At 33.4% G+C, this 26,229-nt stretch overlaps 1 protein-coding gene across 2 annotated transcripts in view; it reads left to right on the forward strand.

The window, feature by feature from the left end:
- Positions 1–26,229, forward strand: part of CDH12 (cadherin 12) — a 225,216-nt gene that overhangs the window by 60,567 nt on the left and 138,420 nt on the right. For both annotated transcript variants that reach the window (XM_054578301.1, XM_054578302.1), the window contains exon 2: positions 7,965–8,259. In XM_054578301.1, coding sequence (XP_054434276.1) covers positions 7,965–8,259 — 295 coding nt within the window. The remainder of the gene's footprint in view (positions 1–7,964; positions 8,260–26,229) is intronic.

The raw sequence follows: 26,229 nt of genomic DNA on the forward strand, positions 1-26,229 counted from the left end.
GCATTAAGATTACTCATGTTCCTACTTTTGTGCATAAATGAATATTTAATTCATAAATACTATGCAAATAAGATAATATTTATGTGTATAAGACTGAGAATATCAGTAATAAACAGTAAATTTGACATAAAAGTTTAACTCATTATACAAAAAAAATAATAAAACCTATACTTGGATTTATTTTTTCTGCATTTGTGATATTATACTTTCAAAATCCATTTAAAGTTGTTATTGTAAAGTGAGGAAAAGAAATATAAAAGACTTCATTGAGGTAGCTTTGTGATTAAAACATAAAGTAATCCCTACAGTAATGCATGCTACAGAAAATGGGTCACCTTCAAACCACCTCTGAAAATAAGCAAAAAATGTAATTTCAGATTTCATTCTTAAGAGCATTGCTTCACAGTGTGTATGTCTACTTAGCCTTTTATTCAGTTTTTTTAAATGTGTATATGTGAGCATAAGAACACACAAATGCTCCTTTATTCTCTTTTTTCTCACATGCAACATGTATACACACATACACCTAAATATCCTCATACACATGCCCATGTCTACTTGTATGGTCATTAGTTAATTGTGACAGAGGAAGTATACATGTTAATGACTGTTTCTCTTACTAAATGAATTTACTCCATTACGTTTTTAACATAATGGATTTTTGTGTTTCAAAGCAAATTATGGTATAAATAATATGCAGAAACTTAGAGAAAAACTGAGCTGTAATTAAAATTTTTGGTGTAAAACTATATTCTCTTCAACATAAACATTCACATTTTTGTAGTTGACTATTAGTTGTTACAAATATATAATTGACACCTTATATATTATTTGAATACTTCTAACTATAAATATATGACTTTGTACTTTAAGTAAAATATGAGTTTTTTAAATACAAAATATATGCTTATTATATTTTTCAATAGAAAAGTATGAACTGAGAAGCACAAAATTATAAAAATAAACTGTTTTGAATGAAGATCTTTGTTGTTTTTATCCCAATTGTTCCCAGCTGGGCTCCTGTCTCCTTCAGAGCAAGTACTAAATTATGTTCTGTATTCTGGTGTCTCATAGAATCAATAAGTGGCAGTTCAAAGCATTTTTAATTAATCTATCTTTACTAATGCATCCATAATAATACAATCTGGTTTTGCTCAAACAAACTGATGTTACCAAACCAATTCTGAGTAGTTTGCATTAGTGGCTATTCTAATTCTCTAACCAAAGAGCCAATGATTTTTTTTGTTTGTTTCAAGAAAGACCAGTTTTGAAAGTTAAGAAATGTGACTTTATATTAATCAAATTAAAAGAACTGATTTGGTTTAAGTGCAAGTCCCAAGGACACGTGGGTTTAAACTACCTGATCTGAATCTCAGCTCTGTATCTTTCTATTTGCGTATTTTCAGGCAAATTTGCCTCACTGTGCCTTGATTTCTGTAGCTGCAAAATAAGGGTAAACGTAGGGTTGTACTCCTAGGTTTGTTCTAAACATCACAGTGGTTTTAGACTTACAGAGCCATGGGAAAATTGTCTAGCAAATAGTAGAAGTTTGATAGAGTTTTCTGTCATTATTTTGAATCCAATTAGTTTCCTTGTGCCTATGAATATAAATTAATATAAATGGAAACAAATCTTGCTATATGGGCTCATTTGAATGTAAATGGAGAGAAATGAAGGAAAATAGATGCTATGAAGTTACTTTACAATGTCCTCCAAATTTTGTGATATAACTATTAGAATCTACATTTTACACATGAGGATTTTGACATCCAAATAAATTTAGTAATTTAAACAGTGACATCTAGGTAAGAAGTAATGGGTTTGGAATTTTAACCCCAAATGCCTGATGCTCATAATCATGGATTTTAGATCAATCTATGTTTTACATTAGAGTTAAGATTTGAATTTGAATGCTTTATTAGAGTTATTAAATGCATAGTCAATGAGGTTAGGATACACCATAGAGTTTTTGAAATTTAAATTTTATATTTTGAACTCTTAGAATTTAAAAAAAGATTTCTTTGATCAGATTCATCATGTTAATACATCACGTATGAATTTGATAAATAAAGCTCATAAAGTTTATTATACAGTAACTGGTATTGAGTAAGGGCTAATAATAAAAGTAATAACATGGAGGAATGGTAACTAGTAATAACAAATTAACAAAAATATATATCTGTTATAATATATTATTATTAATGACCCATAATTTTTGGCATTTATCTTAAATCTAGAATAAAACATACAAATCTATCCAGTTCTGAAAAATAGCCACACTTGAAATCACACATAAAATTCACTTTTATTTCAAATAAAGATTCCAACTCTAACAGTTGGATCAAAATAGTTTATTGTCTGGAAATGTTTTGTTACCAAAAACATGGCTCAGAGGAAAATGTTCTACAGCTTTGTAAATGTAGTAAAGAAATTATTTTAACCTCCTCTTCCATATTTTTCCTTCCAAATCCAGGCACATGTCAGGTACCATGACCTCTCAAACTTTTGCAGAAATACCTATTAATATATCATGACACTCTCAAATGTTATATGGTAACCTGGGTGAGGTAAAGTGATAAAATATGACAATCTGAAAACTAGTTAGGATGACCCTCACATATAATCACACATGCAATATTTAAGGACAAAAAGAAAGATCAAAGAGAATATCAGGTAAATAGTATATTTTTCTATAAAAATGTTAAATTACAGAAGTTGAACTGAATAAATTGAAAGATGAAATGGACTTTATTCAATGATTCTTGAATCAGGCAGCTTTCTGTGTAGCAAATAGAAAGGAGTTCTACTGAACTACAGGAAATAAAAAGTTTTTAATAATGGAAAGGGGGTAGTGAAAGGAAATTATGTTAGCAAAGTACTAATTGTTTCAGGCGAGGTCCCTCTCCTGAGGGGAATGGAGGGGTCCCCAGGGTGCATTATCTCTCTAATGCTGACCAAGTAATTCCTTTTTGCCTGGCTAAAGGTTACATTCCTGAGAGAGGTTGAGATTGCAGTTAGGTTAGGTATTGACTCGGTATTGATTTGCTTTAGTGATGTGGGGCTTAGCACAAGTGACTCCGTTTTGGGCCTGTTATGTCTTTTTAACAGCAGGATGTATAAAGTATCCTAAAACGTTACCTTTTGTTCCTCCCAAGCATTGCAAATAGCCTTTGTTCTTTGCTCTTCCTTGGCACACCTCTGGGAAATGTGGGCATTTTTGAAATGGATTTCTACTTTCTTAAATACAAGTTCAGATATTTTCAGATGACAAATAGCTTTGGGTTTGTAACCAAGGTAAGGGAGTTCTCAACTCCCATTGGGCTGGGGAAGGGGATTCCTAACCTTGTAAAGTAGTATTCCTCTTTCTGAAATGGCAATAGTCAAGCTAGGAAGAAAAAAATGAGTCCCTTTCGGGAGCAGAATGGAATAGATGTAAAATATTCTTGAGCATTCAGTGGCCTCAGAAAGAGAGAAATTTTGCATTAAGCCATTACTTGGTTACAGTTATAAATCACCTTTGGGTCTGGTCTTCTTTTGTCAATAAGCAATGCATTAAAAAAAATCTAATGATTTTGTAGTTTATCCAATGGCCATTGTGATGTTCTTGGGAACAGGATAGGCATTAACAGGAAGCTAAACAAATACAAAAAAGGAAACAGTAAGTATTTTTGTTTTTTAGTTCACCAAGGAGAATCTAGCAATAGTCATTTGTTTTGTACGTAATAAAATTATTTCAGCCAAAGAAACTCACATAAAATTGTCTTATACTCATTTTTGCAAGTTTATCTGAATATATCTTGTATGTAAATAAAACAATTTCTCCTTTCAACAAACTCCATTCTCTCCCCACGCCTAGTAACCACCCCCTATCCTGGCAAAGAGCAAATGAAAATAAAATCAGTGACTGGCATAGTAATATAAAAGCATTTTCTATTCTTATGTGCACTCTTCAACTCAGGGAAAAGAAGAATAAATTCCTTCTTTTGTGCAGCAGTTTCTAAAATATAATCACAGCAATGCTAGTAAATACTTAACTTTAGATTAGCTTACTGAAACTTTTAAGCACTAGAATTCAGTTTTACTTACACTCTACAGCTAGTCCTTAGTATCTTTTTTAAGCCTTTTTTGGCATCTCATTTTCACGCTCCATGTGAAATGACTTGGAGAACATCAGAAAATAACAACGCCACTTCCACAAAGCAACTGCCTGTACACTGCATGTTTCTATATCTATCATTTATGGAACTCTGTTTCTAGGATAAATTTTATTTTAAACATCAATACTAAAAAATGATTTTATTGGAGTTGGCTGCTTCAATCAGTAAATACAGTCAATACCTGCTCAGAAATAGCTTTTAAAAAATTATTGAAAAAAAAACCCATTGCTTGCTGTTACTTTTAAATGACTATAAATGAATTATTATCTTGCTGGATCTGTAGCTTAAAGCCCCTGTATAAAACAGCATCATGTGATTTTTCTACTTAAAACAACCCAGGGCTGAACCAAAGCACAAGAATCCTATTTCTGTACCCCTCCCTTCTTTATGGAAATGAACTAAGTAGCTTGGCCATGTAAGCTAAACCTGAATTAAATTACCTTGCTGAAAGATTAAAACATTTTTTTAATCGATAGAGATCAATGTCTAGAATCATTCAAGATTCAAAAATTTTGATAACAATTATCATGACTTTGATCTTGAAAGTTACTCTTTTAAGAAACTAGAAAGTAGAACACACATATATTCATCACATTGTTTTCTGCCTGTTTGTTTTTTAAAGGCTTTATTTATTTATTTTCAGCAAAAGGAAGAGATAGAGAAGAGAGGGAGAGAAAAATCAATGTGTGGTTGCCTCTTGCGTGCCCCCTACTGGGGACCTGGCCTGCAACCCAAGCATGTGCCCTAGACTGGGAATCGAATTGGCGACTCTTTGGTTTGCAGGCCTGCACTCAATCCACTGAGCCACACCAGCCAGGACTCATCACATTGTTTAAAAAGGGATGAACAAAACCCACTGACTTCCTTAGATGAAAATAATACAGATATTAAGAAATAATTTAGAATAATTTCAAATAACACTAAAAAATCATTATACTATATTTTTATTGAAAGTATTGACTCATTTATCATTTTAAATATTATGTATATATGTATTTATAATCAGAAAACATAAATATGAGGATATATGAATATGTGTATGTCTGTGTACCATTTCAGATATGTATATACTTATTTATATTTATATATATAAATATATGTAACTGAAAGTATATAAAAATGATCAAAGAAAATATATCTAGGTAAGAGATTGATGGCAATTTTCACTTTACAATATTCTGTATTCAAATTATTTTATATGTGATATGAAGAAAATTCTAAAATACCCATCATTAGACAAATCTCATTTGTTTAATATTAGAGTTGATTGTGGGAAAACACCTCTATTTTAGCCTAGCCACCCATGTGCTTAACTTAACACTGAATAACCAATTTTGACTATTGCCTCTCAATGCAGTTTATCGTATGTGATCCCCTTTAAGTTATTATCCTGCAATGAGCTACTATAAAATTCTAATCCTCTGATAAGTTTTACATTAATCAAGTTTATTTTCAGTTCAAATTTTAATGTATTTTTTTCACATATTTCTTTGAAACTTTAATCTCTACACAGCTCAGATTTAAATTAGAAGGAAAGGTGGAAGAGGAAGAAGATACAACTGAATTTAATTTGAATTTTGGATAGAGCTGAAAACACATTTGTGTTTTTATTATGTTAACTTGAAATGAAAATTGTTTTGATTTTATCTAAAAGAAGATTTTTTTTAACTACTTGGATCACATTGTAAAAACCTGTTTAGAATTTTCACTTGGTTTCCACAATATTACCACATATTTTTTTGAGCCTTTGGCAAAATGGATCCAGTTTATAAAGTCATTGCTTTTGCATTGTGCTTTTGCCTGTCTTATATCTTTAGATAAATTTAAGAGCGAAAGGAATACCCAGTGCACTGAATAACTTTAATAGTATGGTTTAAGTTTGTAATTTGAAATTCCTAAGTTCAAAGATTTATCTGCAGTTTGATTTTATGCTTGGAACTTCCTAGTGTCAGAGCAGTTTGTAAAGAATTAAGGGAACCCTTCCTCCAATCATTCATAGCACTTTTCTTAGACATGAGTAAAATATACAAAAACTTTTAAAGAAAAATCAAAAGGTAGTGCCTCATTATTGTTTTATATTCTCTTGATTATATATATATATATACACACTTACATATATATTTATATTAGTGATATTAATACCAGAAAGTCTATTTGCAAAAGTATATTTCTATAACTTAAAATATTTCAAAACTGCTTTGCTTGGTGTTGAAACATTAAGAGAAACAAAACTTGTTCTTACCCAGATTTTTGCAAGAGAGCTGTAGTTATCTGAAAATATTAAAGCACAACCCAAATGGCTATGGACATTTTAAAAGTTTAACACTTTTCCATTGACTCATCTGTTGATTAAAATGAGCTTTTAAATATAAAAACTGGGACATTGAAATCAAATGCTGTACCCAAATAAATGAGAATGATGTAAAACATTCTAGATCAGCATCGGAATGAAAAATAATGCAGTTTATAAGAATACTCCATATGGCGCTGACTGGTGTGGCTCACTGGATTGAGTACTGACCTGTAGACCAAAAGGTCACAGGTTCTATTCCCAGTTGGGGTAATGCCTGTGTTGCAGGTCAGGTCCCCATTTGGGGGTATGTGAGAGGCAGCCAATCCACGTCAGTTTCTCTCTCCTCTCCTTCTCCTTCCCTTCCTTTTTCTCTAAAAATAAATTTAAAAATATTTTTAAAAGAATACTACATATTACTAAAAATTTACATTAATTTTATTTTTAAAATGCATTTATGAGTATATATTATTAAATAGTTGCACATAATGTAATACTTATATAATTTAATAAATATAACACATATTTATTCATTTTGAATAATGTACAGGTTTCTAACACTAGGTTTATCTTCCATTAATTCTTGGATTCCCATTTGGAAAACACTGACTTACTGCACCATAGTGATATGTTCTCTTCTCTTTGTTCCTCTTCTCTATGCTATTCATGCTATAATAGTAAATTCTACATGTTGAATTTCAGAAGAAATTACTAGAAGGTCAAAACTTTTCTTTATGTTTTCAAATACATAGAATGAACTAGAACAAACCATTTGTCAGTGAATAGGAAAGGATGACCAGGAACCCCACTCATCATCAGGACAATAATATTGAATAACTCACTGAAAGTCAGTCTGTTAAAATGAGATAACTGTCACCCACGATGAAGGTTTCCCTGGTCTCCCAAAACTTTCCTCTCCTTTCAAATGAAAAGACCCAATGTTTTCTCAGTTCTTTTACTTTATCTCCCACTAAATTCAGATACTTGATTTCTATCTTCAGGATATTTGGAGGACTTATGATTTGGTATTCATAAGCAAATTTATTGTAATTATTTAAAGTGAACAGTATGTACACTTAAGGTTTGTGCATTTTTAGTAAAAATTTATCCCCAAAAGTATATAAAATAAGTAAATAGGTACAAGTATTCAAAATAGATGTATTTATACATGCTGATGTATTTAGGAACTTTACTTCTGATCTCTGCAATGTATTGAGAAATAAAATGATTGACAGAAGGCTTAAATGATGGATAGATATGTGATCTATCTATGTGATAAATCAGATTAAAAGAGGAATGGAGTTTTGGGAAATACAGGGATCTGCCATACATTTTTCCAACTTTGATTTTTGGGTGTTTAAAATGTTTATAAAGACAAACAGTGAAAAAATAACCATATAGGTTAATTTAAATTTTTTAAAATGAAGTTGTACTGCTATTAAGACTTTTTAACCTAGAACCATGTATCTAACGGCCTCAATCATGTTCTCTCTCTCTCCCCCCCCCTTCCCTCAAAGCTCCATTCTGACTTAGATAAGGGAGAGGGCACTGTTAAATACACCCTCTCAGGAGATGGCGCTGGCACTGTGTTTACCATTGATGAAACTACTGGGGACATTCATGCGATAAGGAGTCTGGACAGAGAGGAAAAACCTTTCTACACGCTTCGTGCTCAGGCTGTGGACATAGAAACCAGGCGGCCCCTGGAACCCGAATCAGAATTCATCATCAAAGTGCAGGATATTAATGATAATGAGCCCAAGTTTTTGGACGGACCATATGTTGCCAGTGTCCCAGAAATGTCTCCTGTGGGTGAGTAGACAAGCCAAAATTGTATCTGTTGCTACAAGGTGTTTTCACATTTATTTTCTGCAGGTTGATGTGAACATCTTATTTGTAACTCAGCAGATTACTCTTCCCCTATAGAGGATACAATTATTTTCATTTAGTTTTTTCCAAGTTCTGTTTATTTTTTCTTTTTTCTTGCATTCTAAATGCATAAATAGATACATAAATATGTAGTATATTTAATATTCTTCACTTTTTTCCAATCATTGCATTTCCATGAACTCATAGAATCTCTTTATACTGTAAATGCAAAACTCGCTTTGGACTGACATTGATTGTCATTACAATTCCAGATACCTACATAGAGGGAGCTCACCACCACACTCACCAAATACCAGTTAGTAATTCTTGGCTGAACAGATTATCCAAAGCCTGTATCACATCGGGATCTGAAGGTGGTCCCAAAAGACATGTGTTGCCTTTGGGGCTACTGTCACCCACAGGAGTTAAGTCAACACACTAAAAAATAAATATCATTATAAAGTTATTATTAGAAAAATTTTATAATTAAGCCATAGCATCATCACCCTTAATTATTAATAAGAATATAAAACCACACTTAAATAACAATTTTCACAGTCTTGTAATGTGTATTTTAAGGTTGATGACTTGAGGATTCTGTCTTTAATGACAACTTGGTAATGTTTATTCCTCCATCACCGTTGCCAATCCCTCCGTGTTTTTCAAAGTGAGTTTTAGTTTCTAGCACATTTGTAAGTTAAAGCTACTTATCGCTTTCAGATAACAGTGTGAAACTCTTATGTGAGCGGTTGCTAGTGTTTCCTGTGTCTCGCCGTCCTCTGGGGGTTTCTGCTGCCCTTGCAGTCACCGTGGACACACAAGGAGTTTGCACAGAGTAGCCTGAGGGCAGAAGCAGGTTACTGGCTATAGGAGTTGTCACACAGATTGACCATAAATACACTTGAAATTGTGTCTGTGACCTTATCAGGTATTCTGAGACCATATCCTCTCCTTGGCTTGAGAAATCAGCTCAGAGTAGTTCACCTAAATTTAAGTATTTTTGTGTGCAGACTCAAGGCCGCATATCTGTTACTTGGTTTCTGCTACATTTTCTGAGCTGCCTCTTTTATGTGCTGCTATGGTTGCTAGAGATGTAGGAATATACAATTGGAAGATGTCTTATTAGAAAAGTAGACCCTGAAAATGGGGAAGTGCAATTTTTAAAAACTGTGCTTTGCTTTTACAGGGGGAGAAAAATGAAGGTAATATTTTGAGAAACAGTATGGCTTTTAAGAAGACAATGCTCTTTAGTAATACATGGTTTAACCTGACTTCATGAAAATTGGAGATATTTACATGAAATCATGATTCCCAATGACACTTTATTACCCAAACAGCATCCTGAAAGCAAACACACACCTCTCTGCAGTATTAGAAAATTCTCTTAAATGTAAACAATTAAGTCTTCTGTTTTGCCAGTTAGGATAAAGGGTAGCTGCAGAGTCTGAGCTCTTAAATAAGGAGTTCACAGCCAGTTCCTGAAGAGAGAAATAAATCTGGAAAGTCAGGCAAGTGGTAGGTAAATAAGAGAACAAAATAGCTTTTGTATAGTATCTGGTGGAGACACAGCATGCTCTCTTGCCGTGAGGTATCAGAAAGAGCTGAGGCAGAATATACTACATCTACATAATATACTTTGTTTAAATAAATACTGAAAATTAGAAGCACCACATATAAATTAAATATTAGAAGTTGAATATCTGTCATGCACTGATTGTGCCATTCCCCGCAATCCTGCCTATGCATGTATTAAAAAAAAAAAAAAGACACCCACAGAGATTTGCAGTATTTGTTGTTTTTACTTTTACCTAGTCAACCAAAAGCTAACCAAAATCTAACCAAATCAACTTGCATTCAGACAGTGTACTGATTTTCCTAGAGCTCCTGAGAGCCATCCCCAAGAATACCTTCCCTAATAGAGTAGGGAAATACTTCACTACTCTAAGTCGTTTTGTGCAATAATTATTTTTTTTCTCTATTTTCTTTCCCCACACCCCTTCTAGGCAATTCTTGACTCTGTATCATTTTTCCTTAGAATTTCAAAATAATTTTTGATCAAGACCAGATGGAGATCACAATAGTATATTGGGCAGTATAGCTAATGTTTGAGCAAATCCCTCTGTCAGTTTTATATGTATATCTGTGTTTGAGATATTCTCTAGGAAATAAGTTGTTTCCTGATGATTGAGAATGTTGTTATTTCATTTTCAATGAAAGAGAAGAATCAAGCAGTCTAAAAATACATACAGTAAAATAGCTCATTTTGTACCATAGAATATCAAGAAATATTGGAACATTAAAACAAAGTTTATTATGCAAATGTCTGTTTAGCAAAACTAGACTGTACATCTGAAAGTATGATGAACAATTAAATCTAGAATGAAGATTAAATAAAGTGAAAATTATAAAGAACATAACTGTACAGAGAGGAGATGGTAGTGAGCAGTGTAAATAAAGATTTCAGAGGAAAATCAATGTTCAAGACATGTAAGACTGTGGAATATAGTTAGTTCCTGAAAGTTGAAGAAAATTCTAGCGAATCTATGAATTGTTTAATAGAAAGGTCACTTTGTTACTAACTTGTGTGACATCCAATATGCCATAGAAGTAATATTCATAGTTAAAGTGCTTTTACTCTGACCGAAAGAAATTACTTAATGATCCAGATTTCCCAACTCAGAGTTACTCCTTGGAGACAAATTTGGTCATTATGAATGTGGTCTTAATTCTTTAAGATCACTAGAGTAACACTGAATTACAGTAATGGGCCCTCTTCCATATCTGGTAATTATATATCAGTAAGGTCTGCAGTTTAAGTTACTTCTGCTGGAGTCCTGACAGGTTTAACCTCTTCAAATCTATATTCATACTTGTATTATCGTCCTCTGCCTGAGCTAAGCCATTTTGAGGCAGCTGACGGGGTTATTGGTAACCAGGTATCTATGACATATTTAACAGATATAAATTTATGTGGAACCCTACCATTTTCTGAACAACAGTTAGGAGCCAGAAGATCTAAGTAGATATTTCCATTTCTTATTTTATTTAATCATTACAATACATTCACGCAGTGCTGTTTACTGTTTGATCTTTATTTTTATATGAAAACTTAACACTTATGTATCACAAAATAGGAATGACTCTGGCTCTTTAGAAGAAATTAATCACAGTTAATTATACCTTTTATTTTAGGATTAGTGATTTCTAAAATATCTTTGTGGGCTTAAATTGAGTCTTTCATCTCAAATGAACTGGTTCTATACTCTGGTTTCTCTTCAGGTCATATAAATCAAATGAGCTGGTTGGAATGCATATTATATTATATTTTATTGTATATTATATTATATTAATTATATTAATTTGAGAATGTGGGTCCCCTGTTAAAACAAATGCTGAGGAATAGATATCTCTTATCCCCTGATATTAAAAAATAAGGGAATTATACTGCTAGCTTTAAAAAAACTATTAAACTTTTTCCCTTTGTTTTCTTAATGTGAATTTTATTTTGTTTTATGTTAAGTTTGGAGATACATGCTAAGATGAAAATTTTGATAGAGATTTTAGTAAGTTATTAAACAGGGAATATTTTCTACATGGTCATACTTAAATAATCCAGTTCCACGATGGAAATAGGAAGATTGTGACTACACTTAACACAAATTTATTATGTCATTATTAAATTTAAGAACATGTATAAATATCCACAGTTTCTTTCTCTCACAGAAATGCCATGGACAGACAAACCAAGAAATGATAAAACAGATTTATTATATTATCCCATGAGCCAACTATGACCACAAGAGCTCAAGTATCAGAGTAGGAACAGGTGAACTGTCTTTGGTTTCTCTCTGTGCCCCGTAAACAGTCTTTGCCAGGAGGTTAGAGACAGAATATTTGTTGTTTTCTAGGAACAAAGACATTCTCTTTGTGTAATCAAAATATTTTGCTAAAGTCAGGAAATTAACTTTAATACATCATTGCAATCTAATCATTAAACTTCATTTGGGCTTCATCAAATGTCTCAATAATGCCTTATATAACAAAATGTTTAAATTCAAAATTATATATTACATTTAAATATGACATCTCTTTAGTTTCCTCCTGTCTAGAATAGTTCCTTACTTTTTTTTTTTTTTTTACTTCTGTGACTATAGCAGTTTTAAAGATTTCTGGCCAATTTTTTTTAAAAACAGTGACACTCATATTGCATTTTTCTGATGTTTCCTCTTAATTCAGCATATGCATCTTTGTTAGGTACATCACAGAGGCGATGCCGTATTCTTTTTGTATCCTATCAAGTGAAACATAATTTTGATTTGCCCCATTACACATGATGTTTATTTTTATTACTTCATAAAGGTTTTGTATTAGTTATCTATGGCTGCAGAAAAAAATTAACCCAAAACTTAGCAGTGTAAAGGAACATGCATTTAAAAAGAACGTGCACTCATTTCTCACAGGAACATGGATATAGACAAGTGGCCTAACGTTGCGCGGACATTATTTCAAGGTCCGTCAAGAGGTTGCAGCCAAGGCTGAGGCTTTAGTTTGATCTAAAGGCTTAACTGTGAGAAAGTAGGAATTTTCTAACATGTAGCCCCTTGCAACATAGACCCCGCTATGGGACTACCTCAAACATGGCAGCACGATTCCCTCAGGGTTATCTGTCTAAAAGAGAGAGAAAACCTCTTTGATCAAAGCCACAAATTATTTACAACTTAATCTTGAAAATGATTAAAAGAAAAGTAGAACATTTCTTCTACTATATTTTAATTGTTCGAAGTAAGTCCAGGCCAGGTTAAGGGAATAGGATTATACAAAACTATGAATACAGTGGATCTGGGTTCCTCTTATAGTCTGCTCACCAGACTTCACCATCTGCCCACAATTATTCATATTGTTCTGTCATGCAAAATATACTTAGCCCCTTTCTAGGACGCCCATATTGCTGTCACATTATTGCACAAGTTCAAAGTCCAGAAACTCATGTAAATCAAGGTGCAGTTGAGGTATCTTGGTGTTAATTCATCTTAATCTGTAAGCCTGTGATACTGAAGAGACCTGTTATCTACCTCACACTCTGTCTACATTGGTGAGATATGCATGAGATAACTTCATTAGACATTTCTGTTCAAAAAGAAGGGAGATGCACAGCCTATTGGAGTTAATGGTCCACCACATTTCTGAAATCTAGCTGGTAAATGTTGAAAGTTCTTTGATTAGGTTCAAGGCCAAGGAATAGTTGCCCAGGGTTCTTAGTTCCACTGTCTAGGCTCTGGGTTCTAGCTGCTAAAGTAGTCTTTTTATTTCATTAAATATAGTGTCTACTTGCAACCAAGCAGCTTTCTCAGCTTCCTGCAAATAGAAGTCACTGGGTCCAAAGGCCTCCCTTCACTGTACAATCTCTCTCTTGTCCTTTAGTCCACACTTGTGATATGTTTAACAGAGAACTTTTTCAGAACTTTATAGGTAGACTGGGTACCCCATGAGTTTTTTGGGGGTTAATTTAACTAATCAACAAATCTTTTAAAGATAAATCTTTCCCTACCTTGGACCTAACTGAGATGTATGAATGAAAAAACCCTCACCTGAGTTGGGGTCCTTACTGTTTGGCAGAGAGGCTCTTTGAACCATACATATCATTAATCTCTTAATAATTTGATTGACTAGACAGTAAGCCAATGGAGTATCTTGATTTTTTTTTAAGGTCTTAACACAATATTTTACAGTCACTACAAAGGCTTTATCTTTTGACCATGCTAACCTGTGTGCTCTGCATTTATTTAATCTATGCTTACAAACCATTTCTTCGTTTTACCATAATTTACAATCTGGAAAAACTAAGAATCTTTAAAACCAGCAATATTTAGATGCTTTTTGTTTAAACATCACTAGGTCTGCTTTCTGTTGCCCAAGTAAATGTGGGCAACAGTTTTGCTAAATTTTCTTTCAAGGCATAATAATGATCAATCTTCCCCTAGATTCCAATACGATGTTCTCAGTTTCACGCAAGGCCTCACCTGCAGTGCATGCCAAGTCCGACATTCAATAAACATTGTGGCATTCTCCTCCCACAGCCCGACTGCAAAACCATTCCCATATTTTAACTCTTTGTTATGGCAGCACCCCACTATCTGGTAAAAAAAATGGTATTATCTACTACATAGCAAATTATCCCAGGATTTGGAGGTTTAAAACTGCAATTGGGTATTACTTCTTGGTTTATCTGAGTCACGCATTTGGGCTCAGCTTAGCTGGGTATCTCTGCTTCAGAGTCTTTCATGGATGCAGCATCCAGCTGGCGATCAGCAGTGCGGTCTCATCTGAATGTTACCGGGGGGATACTCTCCCAAGACCACTTCTGTGGTTGTCACCTTGGAATTGATATCTCGTCATTTCTGTGATATTCCATTTGGTAGGGCCAATTTAGTAAGCCCATTTCATACTCCAGAGAAAAGGATTAGACAATGGTATAAATATTGGAAGTGGACGTAACTGAGGTCCACCTACCTTACATTAGATAACGATTTTACTGTAGTTATTTTTTTATCTCTTTATGATTATTATGTATTTTGACAAGAGGTATTCTAAAGATAACCTAGTTTTCATTGCACTTCCAAATTATTTATTTTAAAATTTATATCAGTGTGGTCTCAAGGTTTCTTACTCTATTGAATGGTTCTAATCTATTAGTATATTTATTTTAATATTGAAATTATTTTAAATTTGGCCAAAAAAAGCTCTAACACAGTTATTTATTCCAGTTTTTCTTCAACCCTTTTATAACCTATAACTCTGAAATCAAGAAATCTGGCTCTTTTTATCTTGTATATATATGTGTGTGTGTGTGTGTGTGTGTGTATATGTATGTATGTATGTATGTATGTGTGTGTGTGTGTGTGTGTGTGTATAGTTCCGATTTTATTTATTTTCATTTTTATGGGGGGAGAAGGGGCAGAAAGGGAGAGAAACATCAATGTGTGAAAGAAACATCTATCAGCTGCTTCTCGCACATACCTCGACCCGGGACTGGCCCACAACCCAGGCATGTGCCCTGAGTGGAATCCAGCCCACAACCTTTTACTTTGCAGGACGCTCAGCCAACTGAGTGAGTCGCGCTGGTTAGGGCTTCTATATATTTCCTTATTTGATCAAGCTGCTCTTTATAATCAAACTTTCACTGTCACCAACCCCTCAAACCCCTTGCAGATGCCTTGATGACTCCATTCCAGCATTGACAGTCTGAACTGGTTACTTCTACGGTTTTCTCTTTCCCTCTGTGAGGTGTTGCTCACCTCACTAGCGCTCTAAATCCTCTCACACACGTTAGTCCCTCGCTTCAATGAATCTCCGATTTTCATTGTCTGCACATCAATGGGGACACCTTCCTCGGCCTGCTGCAGCTCCGATACCTTGCTCTGCTGTGTTGCAGGTCTCAGCCAACTCCATCCCCGTATCTCTGCCAGCACATAAGCCTCTCTCTCCCCATGCCTGCTGGGCTTGAGAACTGAATTATTCTAGAAGCCCAACAAAGAGGAAAGAGATCTCTTTGATTCGTAAAGGGACTTAAAGTGTTCCTAAAATTGACTGTCTTTGGATTGTTTTTTCATATGCATTAACAGTGTTTAAATCAGGAGTCCTTCATTCAGTTTTGTTTCTTAGTTTGTCCAAATTTTTATGCCAGAGGCCAAGAATGACCTAAGAAGTGTTTGATAAGGCCAAAATTCATTTTTGTGCAATACTGGTTTTTGAAGCTTCTTTTACATTCTGGAAAGTATCATTTCTATTCTTATATTCAATTAAAAAAAATAAATGACTTCTGCACTGAGAAAGTAGGCAGAACTTAGGACTTTGTGGTAGCATGTTCTAGTCACGCAGTAAGTGGGGGTGAACTTAAAAGTCCAATTCCCTGCTCTGCCAAATACTTTTTTTAAGTATTTGCATAGGTTTTTGACCTCACTGGGCTTTGGTTTCCTTACGTGCAAATGAGAAATATAAATGCCTTATTCCCAGAGTTATTGGAAGCAATAAGGGAGAAAATATATGTGCCTGGAAAAAATGTGCTTAATAAATGGGGGAGTATCCCGTTAAAATTTGGTGATGATTCTCAGGAAACTAGCAAGAGAAAAAGCCGAAGTTCTAGAGATCCATGCTAATTATCTGAGTCTTTTTATGTTTTCATATAGTTACTCCCTCTGACACAGGACCTCAACATTTTCTACTGTTTTTCTCTACAAACAGCACCAAATCTGTTTAAATACCTAGCAGAGTCCCCATTCCTATTTACATTTTCTTCGGTGCAGAAAGTATTCTTTTACTGTAACGAGTGGAGACAAGTTGTTGATTTGTCGGAAACAGACTACCAGAGGAGACTTCTGCTTTGGAATCTGCTGAGTCACTGAAACACCTTTGATGAAATCGAACAAGGCCTGGTGATCCCTCCAGTGTCAGCAGTGATATGTCCACAGCACATGGCATGGCAGAGCTATTTTCAGGGCCATAGGATGTTATGACTGTGTGTTCAGGGAACATTTTATTCCTATGCCTGAGTCCTGTGATTTTATTAGTAGTACAATTGCAAAGGTAATGGTATTGACAGTTTTTTTATGGCTTCGAGAGAAGTGTATGAATTGTTTTTGTAGCAGCACAGTGCGTCCCCAGACATAAACCATGCTACACTGATGGTTGCTTTAGCAGCCACTGATCAGCAATAAATGTTAAAAATTAACAAGAAGTCCTTTTTTTTTCCCTAACAGCTAAATGACTCTAAGCATTAAATATATGTTAGCAGGAGTTGCTTTTTGGCCACTGAGTACTTCAAAACATTAAACATATTTTCCAAGTGTTACTCTTTCCCCAGCCTCCAAGTGGTTGTAAACGTTAAATATGTTTTGTAAAAATTGCTTTGCCAGCTACTGGCGGGATAGCTATGAACATCATTTTTCTTTAAAGTTGTCTTCCAGCTGAGGGACTGTTTTTCCTTATTTGCTCTATTCTGGTTAGTGTTTGTATACAAAAACAGGCAAAAGTCTACCTTGGCCCAATTGTCTCTTGCCTTACGACAAGGGATCATGGGAGAGCAATTGCCCCTACATAAACCCTGTTGGCAATAGGAGCTCTCTGAGGTTCCATTGCTTATACTGGGTAATCCACGTGGTTGTCAGCTAAATTTTCTCAAACAATTTTTGTTTCTGCTTTCCACTGCGCAATGCATTCAGGTATGAAGATGGGCATAACCTAAGCTTAGTATTAAGGAAAATAACTTCAAGCAACCAGACACTGATGGATTATACCCATCCATCAAGGTGAAAATGTGCCATCAAGTGAACAGGCTCAAAGACAGACATGATGGCAGGACTACTAAGTTAATGAGATCTTTAACCCAAACATGATGAAGGACTTGAAATCTATGTCTGGATATAACTCAGTGTGACAAGCGCATATAATTCAAATTCAAAAACATTGAAGAGCGTGTCACTATATACAAATCTAGCCAGAAACTAACCTAAGAAATCTGTTTATTTTGACCAAATTCACAGTAAAAAACAAATGCAGCACCTGAGTCGATTGGAAAAAAATGAATGCACTTTATTGTCCTACGCGTAGTAATTCATCCTCAAGCCAAATACTCAGTGAAGCTTTGATTTCGATGGGGTCCAAGTGTTTTCCGAATCATATAATACTGTATTTTGCCACATGTATTATTCAAGATGTATATTTAACAGATTCCAATGGGATACCTATTATTTACCAGATGCTTTTAGGTACTGGGGTTAGAGCAGTGAGAAAACCTGATGGAACTCCTGTCCTCAGACAACGTTCATTCTAAAGGTCTGGTGCAGGGGCAGCAAACTATGCTCTGTAGGCTAAAGCCAGCACATCAGTGTTTGTGTGTTTTGTTTTTTGTTTTTTTCCTGGAATATAGTCCCACGCACGTTCATTTATGTAATGTCTGCACCTGCTTTCCCACTACAATGGCTGAGTTGGCAATAGAGACCATAGGGCCCCCAAGACTAAAGTGTTTGCCATCAGCCCTTACAGGAAAATTTGTTGAGACATGAGGTAGTGGTCTGAGTATCAAAGAGGAGGTTAAGATAAGGTCCACATTTTAAATAGACCTGTGAGAAAAAAGAGTGTTTACTCTAGAATATGCCTCTCAGACGGGAAGGAGGGAAGGTAAGAAAGGAAGGAAGGGAGGGAGGGAGGGAGAGAGGAAGGAACTGTAACAGGAACAGAGATAAAAATGAAGAGTAGTGGCAAGTCTCACACTAACATGTGCAACAAAACCATTCAGTCCACACTGAAAGGAGTGGTTTGACTTTGTTAAAAATCAATTAAACATTGTCTCAAAATACTAAAAGTTTATGTGAAAATATTTTTATTCCCCTGCAACAGTAATTCCACTTTCAGTTATGTAACCATACTTTTTTAAATTAAAAGTTTAAAACAAAAACTAAGAAGGTTGAAAAAGGATAACCTTCTGATTGGGTTGAGACATTCCTACTGCACTCCACATGATTCTTCAGGATTCATAAGAGGTCTTTTTTTTCCACCTCACTGAGTTATTAGCAGTGAAAGAGAAACTGAGAAATTACTGAAAACAAATTTAATAACAACCGCCAGTGTTAACAAGTGCTATTTGATAACTATTAAAAGGAAGTTGTTCAGAAATAAGGTTAGGGTGAATTTATCAAGGTTGGCGCTATTTTCATTTCTGACCAAAAGTCTGAAACTTGAAAATAAGAAAATCAGAAGGTACAATTTTACAAATGATTAACAGAAATGAATATCAAAATTTGGTACAATTTGTTTAATTGGCCACAGGACAGAAGAAAAAAAATATCAATTAAACTGCCATCCATGTTAACTTTGCCTGTAAGAAAAACATTGTAATAAGATAATATCATGAAATGCTTTGATGGTAAAGAAGTGCCAAAATATGATTAGCAACTGAACATTTTAAATTAGACAAGAAAGAAATTGGCGGCTGCCTGATCATGTAATGATTTTGTTCCATGCCTTTTTCTTCTCTTTTTGCCTATGTTTAATCAATTATATGTTTTTTGAAATTGAATGATTTATACTGAAAACAATGTTATCACCATAATTTAGTAGAAACATTATTATAAGAGGAGAAAACATTTTCATTTTTCCAAATACTCTAAAAATATAATTCCTATTTCTAAAACAATTTATTATCATTATAGAATAGTTTAATAACTAATATTTAGTGCTTATTTAGCAAGAGGTCTCAAGTAGAAGCAACTCACTCATATGATTATGTTTATAGTTCTATTGTCAAATATATTTATTTATTATTTAAACCAAGTTCCCTTTTACAATTCTTTTTTTTTTCTAATTAGTCAGAATAGATATTCTAGAATTATTTAAGGTCATATACATTTTCACTACCTATATTTCTTATCCCTTACTCTTTAAAAAATATAATCTGATACTACTTAAACTAACAAAGAATTCTAAATATCAAAATACAAAAGGTATTACAAAGAATTCATTTTCTAATAGTTCTCAGTTCTGTATAAAAGATAGCATAAATATAATGCAAAGTTTTATTTAGTATTTTTAAAAATGTGATCTGTATGTTATCTGAACCATAAGACAGCCTCACACCCAGTTTCCAAGGACATTATCTTTGTGTATAATTTCAGTGATAGTAGCAGACTTAGAGCTTCTCAACCTGGAAGAGCTCTGAGAATTAAATATTGTAGAACACTTTACTATTTACTACAGTAATAAGATTATTATTTGGTAAACAGAAAAAAAGGAAGACTTTTAAAGGTTATTTTAGGGGTCCATATTTTTATTTTTCATGTGGGTGATTTTTGGAAAATATCTTAAAAAAGGATTAGTACAACTGAGAAGAGAAAAAGTAAAAAAGTATTTGCAGAATACTGATAGTAACAGCAGCAGGAACAACAGTATCCTAATTCTAGAAAGACAGAATATTCTAGAGAAAACAAAATGGGTCCTAGAATAATAAAGATCTGAATTCAAGCTTTGAAGGAGTGTGAAGGAGTGTTTAGAAAAGAGTTTGTTTGTTTGTTTGTTTTTTAAAGCTTAGATGGTATTATTTGATACCAAGTATTGTCAAAAGGATTGTGAGAGATACCACTTGTTAAAAAACTAAACCCTTGAAGGGTTTCAATGAATGCCAGTCATTTACTTCCTCTGTTCTTCAGTAGCTTTTTACCCCCGCAGTGTTTTAGATTTGGAAATATGTAATCAATTACTTCTGTTTTATCTTTATCTTTGTTCCTTGTAAATCACATTAGAAAGACCTCTCTAGAAACACTTCCAAAAATACATATTTTTGTGAAATATTATTTATCCAAAGTATTGGAACTAAAGACTCAGAACACAGGAAAGAAAATACAATGGGTATGAAATATTTTAAAAATGCTGTGAAAATATATTCACTGGAGTTAACACAAGTCAGGAAGATGTTGAGATGTTGAATTTATTGACTTGCCACAGGGGAGAGCATTCACCGAACATCTCAGACATTTATGTGATACACCAGAAAGGTTTTGCATTAGGAGTAAAGATCATTATCTTCAGTAATAGCTGAGCCCTATGTCTAAGAACAAAAATGTAAGAGACTTTCCTCAGCAAAGAGTTACACTAGGCCTGACAGGATTAAAATGACCTGCCAGTAACTTAACTGCAACTATCTTAAAGTCTTTAGAAGTAGAAAACATCCAGATTTTCTACAACATATTATTCTAAATATCTTGTATTTAATAAAAATATGTTATATAGAAAAGCAAAGATATTTGATCAATAATCAAGAATTAAAAGCCCAGTCAATAATAATAGACATCACAATGACTCACTTGTTGATATTAACTGATATTTATTGCAAATGCATTTTGTTACTAATGAAAAAATTATCATAATAGAATAAAAAAGAAAATTATGAATAATAGACATAATAGAAATAACAAGTGCAATATACAATTAAAATTCACTGACAGAAGTAAATAGCACATCACAACTATTAAGAAAAGACAAGTGACAATGATAACAGTCATTGAAATTATCCAAATAAAAGAGGAAAATAATTGAGCTAAATAAGAGATGAAGTGTCATGAGATGGCATGCATCAAACATTTGTATAATTAGAGTCCAGGAAGGGTAAGAGACAGAAAATAGAGCATAAGATATGTAAAGAAACAATTGCCAACATTTTCCAATTTTTAAGAAAATTTCTAATGTTCAGATCCAAGAAATTCTATCAAACAATATAGTAAAAAGGCCAAAATTCCAATGGTGGAAGTAAAATAGAATATTTAAAATATCTACTTTGTACATATTGTTTAAAATGTACAATAACTGGTATTTTTGTTTGTTTTGAGTGCAACACAGTTCAAATAACTTACCCCTACATTACTAGATACTGAATCTGCTCATTCACATATTCAGCACATTTTATAGCATAAGTCATTTGTCTTTTTTATAATTAATTTTATTTTAGAACCATTATGAAACCTCTATTTATGAGAAGAGAGATTGACATTTAATTAAGACAACATTAGCTCCATTAATTTCCATTTGAATGACTATAGGCAGGTGGTTTGACATTTATGAACACCAGCTTCTCATTTGTAAAATGGGTATACGTAAGATTGAATATAGATTAAAGAACTTAATGTATAACAACCTAATATTACACCAGAAAATAATCTGAACTGAATAATTAGTGCTGTCAGCCATCCTATCTGCCACTAAAGTTCTTAGATATGAATGTCACAAGGGAACACATTGTCTAATCACTCTATTCGACAACGTGAATGTGCTGTTGTCATTTGGGGCAAGTACTTCTCCCCAACAAATCAAACCATGTCACCCATACAGCTTTATTCTGTCTCCTCATAAATTCCTGCTATTCTCCTGTTTGCATTTAAGAGAGGATAAATTCTTTCTTTATCGTAATCAAATAGTACCTACAGAACAAAAGTTACTGTGACCAGCCAAACATTGATTCAATTAATAACTGATCTCTTCCTTTTTTGGAACATTCCTTGTTTATCTGGTAGTAAAATCTCTCATTTTATAATAAAAAAGCAAACAGATGCTCTGATAGTTATATGCAACACACAGAATTTCAAAATGTGATCTCACTTCAGAATTGTAGCTTGTAATTGGTGTCTATTTGCATATAATTTTTTCATAGCATTGAAAGACATCATGTTGTAAGTTTTATCAGGCCTCCAAGAAACAAAGCTTCTGTAATGCTTATTTTTATCCCTAAATTTAAGCTATAATATGAATTGTCTAAATAAATATTAACTGTATATTCTGAACTATAAGATAATTGGTATAATGAAAAAATAATACATCTAATTATAATAAATAATAAAGACAATAATGCTTTTGAGAAGCATTATTACACTGTAGTGAAACACTATTCTCATTGTTTTCCCAATATTTTATTGTCTCAACTCTCTAAAGCGTCCTAGGTTTGACAAGAAATTAAACCCTCTACTTCAATTTTTTCTTCATTATATAACAATCATTGTGCAATCCCTCAAAATTCTTGTACTCTATTTATGTCATCAGCATTCTCTATCCCACTGAACACAGAATGAAACAATCCATTCGAAGACTATTTCAAGCACTGAGTTAGAGCAGAAATACGCAGTTCAGTTTCCCAGTGATGGAAAGCAGGGAGGTCTACTACCGTGATAGAAGGAGCTCTAAACTGGCTGTCAGGAGAAAGTTCCATATGTGTTTAAAATAAGGTTACATGTTTCCTATCGCAACTACTGATATAATTAAAAAGCTCTATGGTTCAGTTTTCTCCTTTGTAAAAAGACAAGGTTGGACTAGGTAATCTATAAAATCCTTCTAAAATCTAATTCTGAAACTGTATATAGACATATATATTGATACAGTCGTATATGCTGTTTTGTATGAAAATATGGTTATGGGCCTTAGCCTAAAACTTGTAAAATTATGACTGAATCATTTTAGGATTGCTATTATACATGTGTGACCTGTGCATTTGCACAAGGTTCTGTACTAGAAGGGCCCTGCTTTTCACTACATCTCTCCTGTTACCATGATGCAGTTATGATGACATTTGAACAAGGTGTTCCATATTTTAATTTTGCACTGGACCCTTAGACATTTTTTAGATTGTCTTTCTAATTCATTGATAAAACTTCTCTTTAGTAACTACCAAATGTATAAGACAGTGATTTAAAAAATGACTTCTGCGGTTAGTATTAAATTCTAAATTGTTTTACACAGCAACACTACAGTATTAACTCTTATTTTCTATTCTGTAATTGTGTTTATTCTTTATGATTTTAAATACAGTTCATTCTGGAGTTGCTACTGTAGTGAATGTAATTCTAAAATAATGACATCCTTAGGTGAATTGCTGTATAGTCATTGACTATAGTATTTTGGTTAAGTCAAAACTTTAATTGACTAACATTTTAGTTCATATATTCTTTCTACACACTAATATTAGGGAGAAGTACCAGTCACACACATAAAATTACTACATGGAAAAAAATAAAATCAACTTCGGATTTAAACTTATGCCAACAATAGATTGCAAGTAATTTTAAGAGTAAATTAAATATGATGTAAATATACCTAATTACATTTTTACTGTATAAGCCAGAGAAAGACAAGCACCATGATTTCACTTATATGTGAAATCTAATGAAAAAACTGATCTAACAAACAAGATAGAGACAGACTCATAGATGGAGAACAGGTGACAGCTAGTGGGTAGAGGGGAGGTTAGGGGCTGGAGGGATTGAACAAAAAGGAAAAAGGACTCATGGACATGGACAACAAGGTGGTGATTGCTGGGGGGAGGGGGTATAAGGGGACTAAATGGTAATGGGAAAAATACAATAAAGATTAAATTAAAAAGAAAACAATTTAAATTACTCTAAGTTATTTTTTTCTGTAGCTGATCTTAAATAGGAAAAATAAATATATATGGAAATATATCGACTCTATGCCCTGCTCATGTGTCACTCACACTAGTCAGTGCTAACTCACTAGAGGGCCATAAACTGGGATCTGACATTGTTTGAGATTAAGTATTATGATTTTACATTGCCACTACTGCTGTGATTTTTCTTTCAGGCTAGTCTAACAAATCACAATTAGACTATGCATATACTTCAAAAAAATAGGATGCCATCAAGTAAATAGAAATAAGACGCATATTGTTAGTATCTTGATGTAAATGTTTTAGAATTTTGAATATCGATGTATATGTGTGTTTATAAAAATATATATTCATATATGATTATGTATATGAATATATATACTCTCATAATTTTTTAATATAAAAAGGAAGTATGCAAAAAATTAATGCAATACTAGCTATATATAATTAAAATGTAAGAATCTAGGCAAAAATCAGAAAATCTCCAACTAGATTTACTACTTTTCTAACCATCTGTGTAACTGCATATGTCTATTATAGTCGCTGTAACACATCACCACATATATACTGGGTTAATATAAAAACAAATTTATTACCTTATACCACTGGTGGTAAAAAGTTTGAAATGGATGTATAGGTTAAAATCAAAAGCTGCCTTGTTCTGGAGTCTCTAAAAGACAGTTCATTTCTTTGTCTTTATATGCTAGAGACCACCAGCATTCCTGGTTTACGTCCTCTTTATCCACCGTGAAGTCGCGTCACTTCAACCCTTGCAGCATGTCACTCATCTCCTCTCTCACTGTAACCCTCCTTCTTACACATGTACAGATGCCTGTGATTACACCAGGCCCAGGCGAGTAACCCAAAGTCATCTTCCCATTTCAAGATCCACTAATCGTCACATCTGCAGCATCCTTGTTGCCATCTTGGGTAACATCTACAGGTTCTAAGGACTACGGTGTGGGCATTTGGGGGACCTGTTATTCTGTCCACCACAATAAATATTCTTCAGTTTCTATATTTAAAAATAAAATACTCTCTAAACAACAAGCCAGCTAGGTTAGAAGATGCCACTGGCCTCACCAGTCTCCATGTTAAAACTTCAGGATGGCTCCATCATTCACCCTGATTCAACGTGGAGAGGCTTTCCACATAATGCCCTCTCTACTGAATCCCTTGTCACTTATGTATGGGATATTGCAAAGTCAAAGGACACCAACCAATTTGCCAAGTGTATAGTATAAATATTGTGGTCCAAAGAGTTATTTGAATTCAACTACATCTAAGCACATAATCACTAATTTAAGCTTCATTTAGTGGAACAGGCTTTGAATCAAGTTTCTAGATGGGAAGGACTAGTCACATTTTTCAAGGTTGGTTTTAAGCATAAATTGATAAATTATTCATAATTTGAAACATTCGAACTCAAGTAATTTTATATAATAAAAAACAATTTTATTGATTTAAATATGCATTTTGTTAAATGACTCCACTATCTTAATTTCAATCTTTTCATTAATGTTGAACAAGCTCTGAAACCATTATTTTATTTCAAAAAATTGTCAAGCAAGGTGTATTACCTTTTGATGTTTGGCTAATCAGGTTATTTCATATATTTTTTCTCAGAGATTATTTTGCTACCCTAAAACTTACCTTTGGCTGGAGGAAGTGCCTGCAAAATTTTACCTACAAATAGTCATATAAAGATATTGCAAATTAGTGCAGCTTCTGGGAACTAAAATGACCTGCAGCTAGCTTGCAGGCAGCAGTGAATATTAAAATAGGTATACAAAAGTTCATTTCAGAACTTCAATCCTTTTTGAAGTGAAGGGAATATTTATAACTGGGAAGTCTGACTCTCTCATGAGCATAAAAGTTTCAAGTAAAAGCATAGGCATAAAAATGATGTATAGGCAATTCTGGAATTTTTGTTTTAATCTCAGATGAATGACTTTGTTTTTCAAAATAAGTGTGAA

The sequence above is a fragment of the Pteronotus mesoamericanus genome, unplaced genomic scaffold (assembly GCF_021234165.1).
Source record: "Pteronotus mesoamericanus isolate MK-2021 breed Mesoamerican mustached bat unplaced genomic scaffold, CSHL_Meso_final contig_50, whole genome shotgun sequence".
In the NCBI taxonomy this organism is placed as follows: Eukaryota; Metazoa; Chordata; class Mammalia; order Chiroptera; family Mormoopidae; genus Pteronotus; species Pteronotus mesoamericanus.